Here is an 18,475-nt window from a genome sequence, read left to right as displayed (position 1 = left end):
CGATGCTGTGGGAAGTCAGGGAAGGGTCATTGGTCCACCAGGGGTCAAGAAGTTTCTCAGGGATTGAAGCCTTATCTTGGGTCTTTGTGGTCCACGAAGGAGAGAAGGCTACATGGGGGTGGGCCACCCCAAGGAGAGAACAGCAGGGCCATGGAATGGGAGGTCATGCATGACACATTTAGTGGAACAGCAGCAGATTGGCCAGGCCAGCACGCAGACCCCAAGAAAGGGCCTCGGCCAACAGGAGGGCCTCAGGGGTCAGACGGGGAAGCTGGCCTGAGGATGCGAAGCAGGGAGAGACTGTGGGCTGGGGACACATCTCAGGCCTTCCCTACCCTTCAGGACACTGGCTCTCAGACCATGCCAGTTCCTGCCCTCTGGGCCTGCACTCCCCAAACCCACACACACTCTGACTTGGAACGGCAGACCTGTCCCAGCAGCCTGGAGCGCCACACACCCACACGCCCTCAGTAAATGAATGAACGTACACTTCGGTTTGCGTACCAGCCTCTCGGGTGGCTGTGCCATCCAGCACCTGACACATAGCAAATAATCCACGTTAGCTTTACAGGCAAATAAAAAGACAAGCGCAAGTCCTGAGAGACTGGCCACATCAGGGAAGGCAGTAGAGGAGGAGTGTCCAGTGTACAAAACAGGGAGTGGGGGTAGTGTCCAGGCCTGCAGTCCCAGAGAAGACAGCTGAGGACAGACGGTAGATAGCATCCCATATTCTGTGGCTTCAGCACAGGCCTGGAAGCCAGCTTTGTCCTGTCTGGACAGGAGGGGCACCATTGCACTATGAGAGGACACCTCAAGACCCCTTTCATGGATGGAGAGAACCATGCCCTTGTCCCAAACGAGGAGCTCTAGAGATGAGGAAACAGGCTCCAAACTCCTATCTTTGCCACAAAGCTGGCAGCAGAGGCCTGGAGGTCATCTAGCCATGGAGGAGAGTGGGAGGGTTTCTGATAGTTCTAACAGGGTTGAAGACCTGGCTCTGCCACCACGTCCCAGGGGGCTGCCAGCAGACCCCTCCCGTCCACGGGCTCTACTTTCTTCAGTGTGGTGATATTAACCGCTCACATTTCTCTAAATGCAAAGTGCAAAGATTCATGTATTGATTCACCTAATTCTCAAAACAATCCTATGTGCTTTTATTAGCCCATTTCACAGATGAAGAAGCTGGACTGGCCTGGAGTGTTTTCCATTTTTAAAAACTTTGTTTCAGCTGACAAATGCTTCTTAAAAGAAAATAGTACAGGCCGGGTGCGGTGGCTCACGCCTGTAATCCTAGCACTCTGGGAGGCCGAGGCGGGTGGATCGCTCAAGGTCAGGAGTTCGAGACCAGCCTGAGGAAGAGCGAGACCCCGTCTCTACTAAAAAATAGAAAGAAATGATCTGGACAACTAAAAATATATAAAGAGAGAAAAAAATTAGCCAGGCATGGTGGCGCATGCCTGTAGTCCCAGCTACTCGGGAGGCTGAGGCAGAAGGATCGCTTAAGCTCAGGAGTTTGAGGTTGCTGTGAGCTAGGCTGACGCCACAGCACTCCCTCTAGCTCGGGCAACAAAGCGAGACTCTGTCTTGAAATAAAAGAAAATAGTACAAAAAAGACCAATATGCAAAACAGGCAGAGTAGAGCAACTCCGGCTGTAGGAGGAGGGGCTGAGGGAGAAAGGGTAGAGCCCCACTTAGCTAAGGCTCTCCCCACAGCAACTCCAAGGGGCTCTTCAGAAACAAAAGACCCTGAAGACACATCTACGAAATCATCATTCGGGGTTGACCGTGAGGACGTGTGAACTCACTCAGCTAGAAGTCCCTCCCCACCCGATTGCCACCCGATTGCCTCTGGCTGAGGTGAAGTTGTGGGGAGATCTTTGACGGCTGGGACTGTCCACCCCATACACACTTCATGTACACCCTGTTGATGTTGATGCCACCATGTCTGGGAAAGCCAGCTCCTGTGTCTGGACTGTGGCCCCCACTTTCCTCCAGATGGGCAGGAGCTGTGAGGGTGCGGGAGGGCCACCGGCTTCTCTCGGGAAGCCCTTCCTTGTTACCCATGAAGACTCTGACAGCTGAAGCTTTCCTCTGATGGCCTCTCCCCATGTGACCTGTGTGACAGCATCCTACACCCACTTCAGGGCACCGGACTAGGTGAGAGGTGGAGGCCGACAGGCAGGAAGGAGGAGCACCCAAGGCTGTGCAGAGCAGGGGGATGCAGGGAAGAAAGGTCTGCCAGCCGGTGAGAGAGAGAAAGGGGTGCTCCAAATCACAAACCTGCTGCAGCCTTGCTGGCCCTCAGAGACCACCCAGGCCAGACCCCAACTTCAGACCACAAAACTGAGGCCCAGAGAGAAAGAGGTGAATTTGGCTGGTTTTCTCAGCTGGTGGGTGGCAGGGACTGGACTGGAATCCAAATTTCTTGACCTCTGGTCCAGTGCCCTTTTCCTAACATTGTTCTTTGAGAATAAGACTGAGATAGGGCCAAATAAATAAAAATGAGGTTTAGAGACCTAAAGTTGGAAGACCTGTATTCTGAGTCCCAAATCTGCTGCTAACCTGCCGGATAACCGGGGCAGGAAGCGCTCCCTCTCTGGGTCTAGTTTCCTCAAGTGCTTCCAGGGACACTGTCTAGGGGCCCTGGGGGGTCTGACACCCTCGCCCCGCCCCCCCGCAGCACCTGCCCTCCAAAGGAACAGGTATAAGACCACCGATGCCGCCTAGGCACTGTGCACAGCCATTTCGCAAACAGCCGGAGAACTGTCCTTTGTCCTGGCCCCCACCCTATCCCCGTCGCTGACTCCACACGCGCGCCTCCCTCCTCGGGCCAGGGACAAACCCACCGCCTCACTCGCACGCGCACCAGACCCGCGCGGGCCACACAGGTCTGCCCAGATACACATCCGCCCTGGGCATTCATACAGTTACCGGCACCTACTCCCTCGCTCACTAACCCCTGGCTCACACTCGCCCAGCACCCGCCTTGGCTCGTGCGCACGCCGTTCCCCACTCCGCGCGCCGGGCGGTGGAGCCGCACCGCGGGAGCCCGAGCCCCGGGACAGGTTCCCGGAAAGCCGCGGCGAGCAGGGCCCAGGCAGGACCCGGACGCAGAGCGGCGGCCCCGCCCCCTAGGCCCCGCCCCGCCGGGCCGAGGCCCCGCCCCGGCCGGCCCGCAGGATGTGAGCTCACTCCCGCCTCCATGTTCTCGGCGCCGCCTGGAAGCATCCGCCCGAGGTCGCGGCGCGCTCACTGCCAACGGGCCGGTGGGGAGTCAGCGGCGCCCCAGGCCCTTTCCCGACGCCGAACGCAGGAGGTGCCTCCCTGATGGGTGCGGCATGAAGGCGGGCGGCGCGAGGCCCCAGCCGGGCGGTGGCGGGGCAAAGGCAGCGACCGACTCGTAGACGCCGCGCCACCCCGGGCCCGCGCACGCCGGGCCCCAGCGCGCTTCGGGCCGGACCACGTGACCGCGCGCGCACGTGTTCCGGCCCCTCCGCTGCCGGCTCGGAGTCTCCTCCCGGCCGCCCCCGGCAGATGTCCACCTAGAGCCGGCGCAGGCCGGGCCGGGGAGCGGCGGAGACTGGGCGCCGAACGGCCGGAGGAGCAGGCCCGGCTGGCGGGCGGCGGCCTCCGCCATGAACCCCAGGGGCCTGTTCCAGGACTTCAACCCCAGTAAGTTCCTCATCTACGCCTGCCTGCTGCTCTTCTCGGTGCTGCTGCCCCTGCGGCTGGACGGCATCCTCCAGTGGAGCTACTGGGCCGTCTTCGCCCCCATATGGCTCTGGAAGCTCCTGGTCATCGCAGGCGCCTCCGTGGGCGCGGGCGTTTGGGCCCGCAACCCTCGCTACCGCACCGAGGGGGAGGCCTGCGTGGAGTTCAAAGCCATGTTGATCGCCGTCGGCATCCACCTGCTGCTGCTCATGTTCGAGGTCCTGGTCTGCGATAGGGTGGAGAGAGGGACCCACTTCTGGCTGCTGGTCTTCATGCCACTCTTCTTCGTGTCACCCGTGTCCGTGGCCGCCTGCGTCTGGGGCTTCCGACACGACAGGTCGCTGGAGCTGGAGATCTTATGTTCGGTCAACATCCTGCAGTTCATCTTCATCGCCCTGAGGCTGGACAGGATTATTCACTGGCCGTGGCTGGTGGTGTTCGTGCCCCTGTGGATCCTCATGTCGTTTCTTTGCCTGGTTGTCTTCTCTTACATCGTCTGGTCCCTCCTGTTTCTGCGGTCCCTGGATGTGGTTGCAGAACAGCGAAGAACACACGTGACCATGGCCATCAGCTGGATAATGATCGTCGTGCCCCTGCTCACTTTTGAGGTCCTGCTGGTTCACAGATTGGATGGCCACAACACATTCTCGTACATCTCCATATTTGTCCCCCTTTGGCTTTCGTTAATAACTTTAATGGCCACAACCTTTAGGCGAAAGGGGGGCAACCATTGGTGGTTTGGGATTCGCAGAGATTTCTGTCAGTTTCTGCTTGAAATTTTCCCCTTTTTAAGAGAATACGGCAACATTTCATATGATCTCCATCATGAAGATAGTGAAGATGCTGAAGAAGTATCTGTTCCAGAAGCTCCGAAAATTGCTCCAATATTTGGAAAGAAGGCCAGGGTAGTTGTAACCCAGAGCCCTGGAAAATACGTTCCCCCACCCCCCAAGTTAAATATCGATATGCCAGATTGAACTCCTCTTCCAGAGCTGCCCGCCAACATGCACAAACTCACCTTGCTTTGCCTCTTTGCTCATCCATCCCAAACCTGGAACTGGAAACGTGCTCCAAGCACCTCATCTCCTGCCTTGTTTGAAATTGATGCCTGTCAGTGACTCGTTAGTATGCACCATAGATACAGGAGGTTATTTTAATACGTGGTTGTGTGTGGTGTGTATGCGTGTGAGAGAACTTGCGTTCCAGGTTGATGCTTTCAGATCTAGCAGGGGGCAGTAAGTTGAATTGTTTTAGTAGGTCCTCAAAAGGAATAACTACACAGCTGTTTAAGCGCTACTATCCCTATCAAAAGTATTGTTTAAAGAAGTATTTTTATACACTGTTAGTCTAAAATTGCATTTCAGATTGTACCTGTTTGACATACAGCAAATGTAAAGAATTCTCTTTCCTGCTACTTGTTTATATACCGCATAGTTGTTATTTTTAGTGTTCCTACTGTTAAAATAGTTTTTCTTTGGGCTTTGCTGATACTGGTCTTTAAAATTCTAATAGGTGAATTTTTCTAATGGAGTGAATCCATGCATATATAGTATTTATATGAATATTTTCGCAGTGTGATATGTTGAATTCTAGTTCTCTGCCGTATAATGTATTATGTTAAAGTATTTTTTAAGTTTATATGTGAAGATATATGTCTCTTGCAGATGTCCTTAAAGACTGCATAAAATAGTAATATGTACACAGTAACATGTGATCCTGTCAACATATTAGGCGTGAATATAGGGATTGAGAATCCATGAATCTTAATATTCAGGTGTTAAATAATGGAGGTCTGCGCCATTGTAAGGTCTCTCATAGTACCTGTTGGAGGAGCCACCACCTTTTGGGAACAAGTGACATGCTCCAGTGTTGTACTACGTCATAAAGTGACACAGTTATTTAGCATGTGGAATTTTTTCATGCAGGTAGTAACATCTCTTCAGAAACAACCAAAATAAGCAACAAGTGGTTTGTCCATTTTAAAGAATCTTAGAATATTAGTTGGCCATAATATAAAGTATTACTTGTCACTGGAAAGCTGGAGAGAGTGGCCTTAACCAAAAGTGGCCAGCAGGATCAGGTCTTGTTTTTAAAGTCCAGGCTTTTTGCTCTGTCAGCAGCAGGTTGGTAGATAAGTACAGTGTTTCTTTAGGTTCTAGTAGTATACCAGGGAATTGGTAGGACAAAAGCCAGGTCCTACAAGAGTGATGTTCTTCTGACCAAGAATAAATAAATACTTCCAAAAGGAGGTTAAAATAAAAAAGAAGTATTGATATTATTACTGTGGAGAAGACTCCAGGGAATTCACTTTTATTATTAGCAACTTATGAAAATGATCTGAACTGGGCTTCATACCCTTTGCCCTGGCCATGAGGCAAACCTGTTCAGTTTGGAGAAAAAGAAAAAGGTAATACTAAATTCACCATTTTTGCCCTGTTTAAAACATGTTAAAATAGCATACTCAGTACACATGCTAGCAACAAAAGCTAGCCCTGGGTACCTGAGTGCCTGAAGGCCCAAGGGTGCCACAGCTCAGTTTAGTCAGCTGGGACTGAGTTCAACCCTGTTTCACACACACACTGGCAGCCCTGAGCAGCAGCAGATGTAACATTTTATAAACTAGGATTCATTCATTCATTCATTTTCTCAACAAATATTTACTGAGGACCCTCCCTAAGCCAGGCACGGTGGGAGGCAGCAGGGGTACAGTGGAGAGTAGTTCAGACGTGGCCCCTGCCCACTGGAGCACACCTGACAGTGACAAGTGGGAGCACCTCCCCGTGAGGCTGAGAGGACGGTGCTGCTCGGTGTACCTGCCCAGAGCAGCTTCTGCAAAATGCATGAAAGGATGCTGCCGGCCTCAGAGTGACCTAGAACTTCAGGCCTATCTCTGTTTTCAGGAGCCCGGTGCCCCACCATCTCTCCGCTCCCAAAGAGTATCTCAAAGACAGGGCTTACCCTTCAGTGAGATCAAGGGGCAGAGGAGCAGGCAGTGTCAGAGGAATGGGGAAGTAGCTTTGAGGGTACAGGTGGATCACAGGCCCCTCCTGGCTGCAGTTTAAGGCTATGGTGCAATCGCCCCAACCCTGATGGGTCCCTCGCATCCACCCAGCCCGTCTCATTTTGCCCCCAGGGTGTCTGGTATGGGAGAGTTGAGACCCAATGTGCTAACGAGCTTTCTTTACGAGCTTTCTTCCCCAGGTAGGCCAGCCCCTGTCGGGCCACTCTCCTGCCTCAAGACCATTCAGTAAACAGGAGTGACAGGTTGTAAGATGTGTGGTCTGTGAAATTGATACCACCTCAGTTATGCCTGGGGATTTACCTACTTGCCATGCAACTAGGTGGCTATGATGTTTAGCACGTGTCAAATCCTGTAACTAGTTTTTCCTGTGAAATAATGTATGAGTCAGCTTTTGCTGCAAAACTCTCTCAAAAATCTCAGTGGCCTGCAACTGCAGATTCTTTCTCAGGTCTCAATGTTGGTTTCTGGGTTATACACTGCAGGCCGGGGTCCAGTCCAGTTCTGCTCTGTGACATGTCCCGTGTTCTGGGTCCCTGGCTGAAGGAGAAGCACTCCCTGGGCCATGTTCTTTCTCATGGCAGAAGCACAAGAGGCCTCACCAAACCCTGCAAGCACAAAAATAGCCCCTGCTCACGTTCTGTTGGCCAAAGCACATGGCCACGCCTGGCCTCTGTGGGGCGAGGCAGTACGTGCCCAGGGAACGACAGCAGTCTGCACCGGGGGCTGTTGGCCGTTGAATTTAAAATGTTACAAGATCGTTCTAAAGGAATTATAAAATTTGTGGTAGATCATGAGTGATTTTCCCCGTTTTATAAACATTTGTTAATTTTAAAAAGTTGTTTCCATTAGGAGGAATCTGCTGGGGCGCTGAGGTGCGATGAGGACGAGCCTGCGTTCAGGCCCCTCGGTAGACAGCGGTGAGGCCATGGAGGCTGCACGCAGGACGGCGGGAGGGAAGCACTGCAGTCCCAGGGCTTCTGCAGAGGCCTAGAGGGGCTCTTGGGAAAGGCCTAGCCTGGGCGCAGGAAGACCAGCTAGTTAGGAGGCGCTGAGCATGAGGAAGCAGCCGTCCTGCCAGCCCTCTCCAGGGCTCTGACCCAGCAAAAGACGCTGTTGAGACACAGGTAGCCCCAGATGGACAGGAGGCTGGGATCCAGCTCGGCCAGCACGCAGGGATCCGGGAAGTCATGCTGCTGCAAACCCAGTCAAGGCTGTGCCTCAGGGACCACTTGGTGAGGTTGCTGCAGCCGCCGCCACCACCACTGGCCCTATGACATTGCCACCAACAGGAGGCCACCAGTGTCATCCCTGCTGCCACAATTGCTTTTTCTTGAGCTCTGCCACAAGCTCAAGATTGAAGTAGCAAGAGGGAGGATATGATTGGGTAAGCCTTGGGTATGGGTCCATTCTGCAGCTTCCAGAACATGAGGGAAGAGGTCATCTGGCTCCTTTTCTCTAGAAGGAGGCAGGACTCTGCCAAAACTCACTCAATAGAGGATTGCCCAAAAAGGAAGGGTGTTCAGATGCTGGGTAACCAAAGATGATGACCAAAGCCCACTACACCACAGTCTTGGCTATCTGATGCACACCCTTCCTCCCATGCATACACCTCAGAAATATGTCCCACCGGATACCACCGTGCCTGATAACAAAACAGTGGCTAATCCCTTCCCTAAGAAAAAAGAGGCCATTGGAGCACTTCATCAATTACTCCTTCCAACTCTTCGTTTAGGATATTCGGAGGTGTCTCTTCCTCTAGTCTTGTCCTCTATATATTCTAGAGTGTATGGATCAAAGTCAGCTGCCACACCATGAGGTCTCCCTTTCTCAACTACACGTCTAGGCCGCGGAATGGGGAGGCCGATTTTCTCCAGCCAAGATACTGCACTGCCACAGACCGAATGTGGGAGCGGATGTGACGGCGCAGCTCCCGCAAACCAGACTTTAAAGGTCTGCAGGAACGCAAAAGCAATGCCACGCTACTGGCTAGATTTTTATTTTGGAAAATATGGTTGTTTTTCACTTTAAAAAGTTAACATATAATGGATTTAAAATGTTTTAAAATGAATGAATAAATATTTTTCAAAGTTATTGGCTTTAATTTCTACTGTGCTAAATGTTGATATAACCATAAACAAAACTCACTGGGGTCCTCAGTCATTTTTCAGAGTGTAAAGAGGCAGGGTGCAGCGGCTCACGCCTGTAATCCCAGCACTTTGAGAGGCTGAGGTGGGAGGATGCTTGAGCCCAGGAGTTTGGGACCAGCCTGGGTAACATGGCAAGACCCCGTCTCTACCAAAAAAAAAAAAATTAGGCAGCATGGTGGCACACACCTGTGGTCCCACCTACTTGGGAGGCTGAGGCAAGGAGATCACTTGAGCCCAGAAGTTCAAGGCTGCCGCGCGCTATGATAGCACCATTGCACTCCAGCCTGGGTGACAGAGCAAGACACTGTCTTAAAAAAATGGAAAAAGGAAAAGAAAAGTGTAGAGGAGTCCTGCGTCCAAAAAATTTGAGAACTGCTATCCACTATTATCGTGGGGGAAAAAGAGAAGAAGGGAAATAAAAGTTGGGTGAAATGTAGTAAAATCTGGGCCAGGCATCGTGGCGTGCACTTGCAGTCCCAGGTACTTGGGAGGCTGAAGCAAGAGGATCGCTTGAACCCAGGAGTTTGAGGCTGTAGTGAGCTATGATGATGCCACTGCACTCTAGCCTGGGTGACAGAGTGAGACCCTGTCTCTAAATGAATTTTTTTAAGTAATCTTTTTTAAAGTAAAAAATAACTTTAAGTAAAAAAAAAGTATGAAAAATCTGTATGACATAGCAGGGAGCAAAAATAGAGGCAACTGTCCTTGTTTCCGAAACAGATCACAGGATGGTTTCTCTCCTCTACTGGTCTGCTTTGTGCTAGCTGGGTTACTTATCCAGCAGGGTGTCTCACTCCAAAGGGGCCTGAGCCCTCTGCTGGTCCCTGGCATTGCCTGTTTCATCCCACCTAGACACGAGCTGCTGCGCGTTTGCCCTCGCCGGCTGCCAAAGCGCAGGGCAGGCGTTTCCGTGTTTGCTGGGGAGTTGATCCTGACTAACAAAGGGAACAGGGATGGACAGTCACACCTGAAGCTCACAGGCCACTTTCTCTCGGTTTTCAGGATGTCCTGTTTGTTAAACAGCGTCACTGTGGCAGGGAGAGTGGAAGTGGGTTTCGAAACAGTTCACCGCAGCAGCTCCGAGCTCTCGCCTCCCCTCCCGGGGCCTGTGCCGTGCTCCTCCCCCGTGCGCCGTCACACGCCTGTGCGGTGTGGCTACGCCTGGGCCCTCAAAGCCAGGGCCACTTGCTTCCATGAAAGCATCAGCAACACTCTGGCGCGGGGGCTGGGACCACATGTGCCATCACATCTCTCGTCCTCCATCTCCAGCCCCCACTGGTCCCCTCGCAGCCCTGTCACAGGCCTGCCCTCCTGGACACGTAGCTGCCCTCCTTCCTCTCTGCACACCAAGGCCCTTCTGCTCTGGCCATTCATGGTGGAAGTTCCAACCTCCCTCCCACTCTCCAGTGTGGGACCAGACTCCCTGGTAGGGGCCCTTGCTGTCTTGAACATCACTTAAGGCCTGTTTCTCCACTGAAGGCCTGCCTTGCCCATCTCGGTTCCAGCCCTGCTCAGCCTCCCACCCAGTCCTTGTTCCCTGCCCAGCTCTTATCCCCTTGGACGGGTCCCCCGAGCCTGGACTCTTTGCTGACCCTGACGACCAGGCTGGACTCTGCTCCAGCCCAGGGATGCCTGCTGTGACCCACAGGGGCTCTGAAAATGTCAACCACACTCCAAGAGCTGGGGGATCAAGGATGAACCCACCTAGACACAAGCCCTAGTCTTGGGAGGCCAGATAGGACAGAGGCACCTGGTCTGGGACAGTCCCTGGTGGCCACCATCCTCCCAAGGAGCCTCAGGCAGAAGGCATGAGTGGAAGAAGGGCCTTGCCAGGGATGTCCCTGAGGCCTTGTTTGAGGGCCCTTAGCAAGTGAGAAGGGGGCATTTCAGAGCAGGCCATGTGGGCCACCCAGTCCTCCACCGCTGGTCCGTGGGAGGGAGAGGCCCAGAAAGGAAGAAGGTGCGGGCACCACCCTCAGGAGGACCATGCCCCACACCTGCAGGTCAAGCAACAGTCAGCCAGGTGCCAAAAAGACATTGGATTAATCTGCTCGGGCTGCTATAACAAAATATCACAGGCTGCGTGGCTTAAACCAGTGGTCCCCAATCTTTTTGGCACCAGGGACCAGTTTCAAGGAAGACAATTTTTCCACAGACCATTGGGGGTTGTGGAGGGGAGGGGAGGCAGGGCTCATGGGGTGATACAAGCTATGGGGAGCGGCTGTAAATACAGATGAAGCTTTGCTCATCCGCCCGCCTGCCGCTCACCTCCTGCTGTGCAACCTGGTTTCTAACAGGCCATGGACCAGTACCAGTCCCCAGCCCAGGGATTGGGGACCGCAGGCTTAAACAACATACAATTCTTCCTAGAAGTCAGAGACCAGGGTGCCAGCATGGTAGTGTTCTGCCGCGGGCCCTCCGCCTCACTTGCAGACAGCTGCCTTCTCGCTGTGTCCACGGCAGGGGCAGAATGGGAACACGGTCTCTGGGGCCTCCTTGGGAAGGGGGCACTAAATCCACCACCTCCCGAAGGCCCCACCTCCTCCCAATGCCATCACATTGGGAGTGTTGGCTTCTACATATGAATTTGGGGGGACATAATTCAGTCCACAGCACACAATAAGCACAAAAGTCTCAAAGGCAGAGACTAAGAGTGACACTCCCTGAGCTCACATCTCCTGAGCGCCTCAGGTGCACCAGGTGTGGTGGGCCCACGGCGAATGAGACCTGGCCGTCGTCACTCTGGGAAATTGCCCGTCGGCCCCACGGCACCCAGGCCTGCGAGCCTCTGCTGTCACAAGTACGGTGACACAGAGGCTGCGGGGAGGGACACCCGCCCGAGGAGGGGGAGGCGGCAGTGCCTGAGCGTGACAGGGGCAGGCCTGCTGCAGATGCAGGCGCACAGCATGGCAGGCCCAGGCCGTGGAGATGAGCAGAAAGCACCAGCGGGGACGTCTTCGGCCATCATTAATAGCGACTTAAACAACGAGGGATGTTACCAGAAATCCAGAGTCAGATTTTGTTACAAGAAATCCAACTAACAGGGTCCCGTGTTCAACACTCATCAGGGAAGGCAGGTCTCCCCACTCTTCGCCATGCCGTCCTCCTCCTCAACCGTTGGTGATGTCTGCGCCAGGGTCACCAGACACCAGACACAGCTGCAGGTGTCCCCTGCAGACGAGGGGATGGCCGGTGGAGAGGAGCAGTAGTTTTCCGTGTGTCTCTTTTGATCAGGAAGGAAAGCCCTCCTCAGAGCCCCTGAGACTGTTCCCTTATTCCCACGGGGCGGGGTCAGGGCACAGGCTGCAGCGGGCAAAGGGGGTACAGCCGCCACGAAGGGGCAGCCTGCGGCGACTCCCAGCCCCACGGCGGGGGGAGGATGGCGCCCTGACCACGCGTGGCAGGAGGGGGTGCTCCAGCAGGGGCCTACTGGGCCTTCCAGGTCCTTCTGCAAGGAGGGAGCAGGACATGGGAGGGAGGGGGAGGGAGGGAGTAGGTGTCTGCTCACGACTAGCCAAAGAGGCGAGCTGTGACATTTAACACCCAGAAGGCCATGGAAATTCTCAAAGAATTTAAGCAGATTTATGTTCTGAAAAACTATTCTACCATAGCAAAAAAAAAAAAATTGGAAAGAACCTAAATGCTCAAGAATTGGGGATTAGTTAAATATATTATACACACATATGCTGGAATATTATGCAATCTTTTAAAAAAGTGTTTTACAAAGAATTTTCAGAGTCCAAGAAAACCTCAATATTGTCCTAAGTCAGGGGCAGGGAGGGAAATGCATGATAAAAACGCGGTGTTAAGATATGTGTAGGAAATGAAGAAACACTTGGTTCTGTTAAAAAAAAAAAAGACACACATAGGAAAAAGTCTGAAAGAAAATAAACCAAACCAGCACCAGTGCTTTATCTTTGTTTCTACTTTCTGTATTTAGCCATTTTTCCAAATGAGCAATCTAACTTTCACATTCAGGAAGGTGAGTAATTTCCGCTTTTGACAAAGCGTGATTGCTTCGTGTGCAGTGAGCGGGGAAGGGAAGGCCTGGGGGCTCGTGCGAGGCAGAGCTGGTGAGAGTCGGGCGGGGCCGGGGGAAGGAAGAATGAAGAATTGAGGGCAAATGAGCTTGAGAGGTGACCCCTGAGCCGAGGGGGGACAATTCAGGAGCACCTCCTGGGGAGAGGGAGTCTTCCCACAGCGACCACCTGTAGACGGTGGAAGGCGCAGCCCCTGCCCAGGCCCCAGCCCCTGGGCACCTTGCTCAGGCTTCCCCTTGCGCTCCTGGCCCATCTTCCTGTCCTCTGACCCGCATCCTGAGGGACCCTGGGGCACCTGCGCTGTGCCTAACAGCCAGCCCCCTGGTGCAGGCCCCCATTCAGGGCTGAAAGAGGGTCCCTACCCTGCCCCTTCTCTTCCGGTGTGGCATCCGTCAGCTGGAGCCTGAGCCCACCCTGAGCAGCCTGGATCCTCACAGGCCCTGCTGGCATCAGGCCCACCCTAAAAAAGATTGCGCCCTAGGTCCCTGGTGGCAAAGTGGTCATTGATGGTCACCAGCACTTTCCGGGGGTGGGACGATTCTCTGGTGCAGACTGGCTGTTCCCCTCCATTCACTACGGCACTCTGAAGCCCCGCAGGTGCGCCGGCAGAACACACTGCACCACCTGAGAGACAGAAGGTAAGCGCACCTTGGCGGCAAAGGCCAGGGAAAAAGAGCTCTTGTCGGGCGGGCTGGGACCTGGGTTTATACGCCCCCATGGGAGCCGTGTGACCCAGGACAGCCCACTAACCTCTCTCAGGATCAACTTTGGGGGTCGACTTTGTGAAATCACCCCAGGGTGGCCGCCACCGTGAGCAATGATGGAGACACAGAGGAGCCAGCGGGCTCTGTGTTTGAGCGGGGCTGGAATACCCAGGGCTTCCCACCAAGCACCGCAGTCAGCCCTCTGGGCGTCCCCTGCGACCACACCGGCCCCTGGCCACAGCCGCTCTGGCCTCTGGCCTTCCGTCACCCCTGTGCTTGCTGCAGGCACCAAGGGGCCTTCTCTGGCTGGGCCGTGAACCTCTCCGGCTGTCCCACGTTCTCCTCCCTCAGCCCGAGTGTCCGCTGGGCTGCGCTAGTTCACATCAAAACCCCGCCCTGCCTGGCCCAGTAGGTGAGCAACAGATGATTCTTGAGCAAGAGAAGGACGCTCTGGGTGTGGACCCTCAGCTTGCCTTCCCCGTGACTCTGATAGGCACCTCCGAACGTGGCTGCCAGGACAAGGGACGGAGGCATAGGCCACAGGTAGCTCAGCCAGGGATGTACGTGAGCTAGTTTCCTGTGGTGGCCGTAACAAAGTACCCTAAACTGGGTGGCTTCCAGCCTCCTACTGTTGGAGGCCAGAAGTCTCAAACCAAGGTGTCGACAGGGTCACGCTTCCCCTGAAGGCCCTGGGGGAGGATCCTTCCTTACCTCTGTCCCAGCTCCTGGTGGCTGCCGGGAACCCTTGGCATTCCCCATCTCTGCCTCCATCACATGGCCTTCTGTCCTGTGTCTGCAGCTCTGTGTCCAAACCTTCCTCTCCTTCCTTTTTATAAAGACACCAGTCACTGGATTAGGGCTAGACTAATCCAGCAGGACCTCGTTATAACTAGATTATGTCAGCAAAGACCCCATTTCCAAATAAGGTCACAATCACAAGCGCCAGGGGTTTGGGCTTGGACACATTTTTGAGGGGACACAGTTCAACCTCAACAATAAGGGTCACAGGGCAGCTGAACCTAGAACCCGCCCACCCAGGCCCCACCTCTAAATCCCAAGCAGTAGGGCTCCTACCAGTCTGGGAGATTTTCCCAATTCCTGGAACAGCCGCCCCCTCCGCAGCTGTCTGGAGCCTCCCTCTCCCCTCAGGACTGCTGTCCTAGGCGTCGGGGTGGCAGTGACCAGGGTCCTTCTGCTACCAAGAACCCCTCGTGGCAGCATCTGCCCACAGCGCGCTGAGGAGGGCACCCACCTGGCAGCAGAACGCACAGCTGGCCTGGAAACACCACGGGCCCTTCCGGAAATTGGGGATGGACGTGGCTTATCCACAGAAGCTCGGGAAGCCCCAGGACAGAAAGGCGCATCACACGCATCCCCAGCACCACTCGGTGCCGGCGACAGCGGGGCTCGGTGGGCAGACAGGGACGCCCCCGCGCTCTCCCTCCGTGGGATGCTCACTGGCCTCGCCCCTTTGCGAACACTGGTAGCTTCCAGAATCTGGCCGTGTCTCAGAGGACCGGGCCAGCCTGCAGCCCTCACCCTAGCCCACCGCTCTGCTTGGGGTCCTGCTGGAGGTCTACAGCCAACGGTAAGTTCACTCTTTTCCTTCGAGTCGTAGCTGCAGCACCACCTCCTCCGGGGGCTTTCCTTGACACCCCCACTCTCCTGGGTGTGCGCAAGGGGCCCTGGCTTCCACCTCACAGCCCTGGCCCTGCTGCCTTGGCAGGACTGCTCCCATGTCTGACCCCTTCACTGGACTGTGGCCTCCTCGAGGGCTGGCTGCAGCTGGTCGTCCCGGGTCTCTGGCGGGCCTGGCATGTTGTAAGTGTGAGAAAGAACAGGCGCGTGAAGGAGCACGTCTGAGCCGGCTCCCGGACTGTCCCGGGGGTAGAGCGTGAGATGCCGGAATGGGGAGAGGGAGGTCGCGGAGAGTGGGGGTGGCGAGAGGCGCCCGGAAGCCCCTTGGCAGGGCAGCTGGGCTGAGCAGCCAGGGCAGGGCGGCGACTGGGAGTGGCAGTGGGAAGGCACTGCGGCCACGGGAGGACACAGGCGAAGGCCGGCCAGAGCCGCAGCGCTGCACAGTGCACGCATATGTGCCGGGCACCGCCAGGGACCTCGCCCTGTGTTTACACTGGGGTCAGGGGGCACAGAGCTGCAGCGGCATGGTTCTGCCCCCTTGGGGCTCACTGCTTCCACCCTCAAGAGGCCAGCCAGAAACGGAAAATTCTGGCCCACGCCCACACCAGCAGAACAAAGCCCAGAGCCTTCACAGCATGGCCTGGACCTTTTGTCTCCCTGGACAGCGTGGCCTCTGCCAGAGGGACAGAGACCCTTTCGGCTAGAGGGAGCTGCGGTTGGGGCCATGGCCCTCTGACCAGCCTGGCCTGGCCAGTGCAGCCCACGTGTCCTGAGTGCCCCAGCCACAGTTGGCCGTGTTCTCCAGGCCTGGGGGCCCGAGGCTCCGAGACTCCCCCCAGCAGTGGGTTCTGGCAGCCCTCCATCTTCCCTGGAACAGACACAGGTTGTCACCTTGCAGGCCTTGCGCCTTCATCTCCCAGGGGTCCTCTCCTCCCAGCAGCACCATGGGATGGGTCAACAGCGTGCTGTGACCTGCCTAGGCCCAGTGCAGGGGTGTGGGGACCTGGGCCAACCCCAGCAGCCCCTCCTCACCCCCGAGGGGACCTGGTGCACCCTCTTCTGGCTCAGAGACCAGCCTGCTGTGTTTGTATGTGGCAGGTTAGGCTCAGGTCAAAGGCACAGGCAGAGTGTGGGAAAGTGCTGGCCGGGACCCTGAAGAGGAAGGAGAGGCCGCATCTGCCCGGCACACGCCCAGACAGGAAGTCCTATGGGCTGCGAGCTCCCCTCCTGCCAGGGATTTGGAGGGGTGGGAACCTGTGGCCTTCTGAATCCTTGCGTGTGGCCTTTTGACTGAATCCTAATTCTATAGAACAAACCCTTTTAATAAACGGATTCTCTCGTTCTACAGACGAGAGAAACAGGACCACTCAGAGCCACTTAGCCCTGTGCAGGGCCCAGGTCCTTCCTGATCCGGGACACACCAGCCAGGAAGGCAAATCATCGCGCTCGGTCCCCACGGTGCCCCATAGGTCCTCCTGAAACGCTCCTCACACTTCACCCTAATCGCTTGTGCCATTTCCGACTTCCCCCAGAGTCACTGGGAAGGCAGGGACTGCCACTTTGGAAAGATTGGATATTGGGTGAAAATGCATTTCTTTTTCTCAGTGAATTCAGAAAGGACTTAAAGTTTTTGCCAGAATAGTTTCTGCCCCACCCTTTCTAACTGTGATTTTTCTGTGTACGGATTTTTTTGGTTTGGAGATTTTTAATATGATCTCGGAGTGCTTCCATTAAATTGAAGGCAATCTTCTTCAGCTAGTGTTCACTTGGTTTCTTTTTCTTCCCCCCAAGAGTTTTCAAATAAGTATTTAACTCGGCCCCATTGACTAGTTTCTTTAAAACTGCTTTTGGTTCATCTTCCAGAAAGTCTCTCCATCGTACATCCAATCCCAGGTTCCCACCTCCTGACCTTTCTTTTCGGGCCCTAAGTTTGTACACTCTTGTTCCGTCCCTTGGCTCCTTCTGAGAGCAGCGCCATGCTTCCCTGAAGATGGAAATTGGCCTTCAAAGCATCTTCTAATGTTGTCTACACTTGCTCTTTCTTTCAATGGATTTTGAAGGCTGTTGTGGTTGCAGCTACTTGAAAAGTGATTTTTTCTTTCTTTCTTTCTTTTTTTTTTGGAGACAGAGTCTCACTCTGGTGCCTGGGTAGAGTGCAGTGGTGTCATTGTAGCTCACAGCAACCTCAAACTCCTGGGCTCAAGCGATCCTCTTGCCTCAGCCTCCCGAGTAGTTGGGACTGCAGGCCTGCAACACCATGTCCGGCTAATTTTTCTATTTTTAGTAGAGACGGGGGTCTCTTTCTTGCTCAGGCTGGTCTTGAACTCCTGAGCTCAAGTGATCCTCCCGCCTCAGCCTCCCAGAGAGCTAGGATTACAGGCGTGAGCCACTGCGCCCGGCTGAAATGTGATGTTTTCACTCATCTTCTTGATCTTTCTGGTAAGGTCAGACATCAGCTCAATTTGTCTGAATATTTAGATTTCTCATCTTTCAGGTCTTTTCTAAATTCTTGATTTTAATCTCAAATAAAGAGTTGGCGTTTTCAAGCTCTTTATTAATTGCCTCCAGTGTTCGTGTTTCTTTTTGTAATGATAAGAAAGTTGTTATCTTATGTCACTATGGACCCCAGATAGACTGACCTCACAGTCCACTGCTCAGCAGCCCAGTGACATCCTCAGGCACCCATGTCTTTCCACCCGTCTGCTGCCTTCCCGTTTGCGTCACCTTCAGTCCGGTCACAAGGTGGCTCAGCAGGTCCAGGTGCCTGGACCAGAGAAATAGGAGAGGACATATCTCCTCCGCTGGCTCCCGCCAGGAATGAAGAAACTTTTCCCAGAAGCCCTTCAGCAGGTTTCTCCTGCCATCGTATTGGCTTCGACTGGGTTACATACCACAGTGTGTGTGTGGGGGGGGCGGTAAAATATATATAACATAAAATTTACCATCTTAACCACTTTTAAGTGTATAACTCGGTGGCATTGATTATATTCACACTGTTGTGCAACCATCAACACTATCTACTTCTAAAACCCGTTCATCACCCCAAAACTCTGCAGCCATCAAGCAATCGCCTCCCATTCCCTTCTCCTCCCAGCCCTGGTCACACTTCCAGTAACCTCTATTCCACTTTCTCCTTCTGTGAATGTGACTATTCTAGATATTTCAGATAAGTAGACTCATAGAACATGTGTCCTTTTGGGTCCGGCTTATTTC

The 18,475-nt window shown here is 54.3% G+C and overlaps 1 protein-coding gene across 1 annotated transcript; it reads left to right on the top strand.

Moving 5' to 3' along the window:
- The first annotated feature begins 3,188 nt into the window (after positions 1–3,188).
- On the top strand, positions 3,189–5,344 carry TMEM185B (transmembrane protein 185B). Its single transcript, XM_012644690.1, has one exon. It carries the CDS (start codon positions 3,636–3,638, stop codon positions 4,686–4,688), a length of 1,053 nt encoding a protein of 350 aa, XP_012500144.1. The 5' UTR covers positions 3,189–3,635; the 3' UTR covers positions 4,689–5,344.
- Positions 5,345–18,475: the final 13,131 nt, after the last annotated feature.

This window comes from Propithecus coquereli, unplaced genomic scaffold (assembly GCF_000956105.1).
Source record: "Propithecus coquereli isolate 6110/MARCELLA unplaced genomic scaffold, Pcoq_1.0 Scaffold217, whole genome shotgun sequence".
Lineage (NCBI taxonomy): Eukaryota > Metazoa > Chordata > Mammalia > Primates > Indriidae > Propithecus > Propithecus coquereli.
Note: the sequence above shows the minus strand (reverse complement) of the source record. Positions and strands in the feature narration are given on the sequence as shown.

Bases quoted from the DNA above. Each gene is read 5' to 3' on its own strand.
- TMEM185B (XM_012644690.1), top strand. From the start codon at position 3,636: ATGAACCCCAGGGGCCTGTTCCAGGACTTCAACCCCAGTAAGTTCCTC.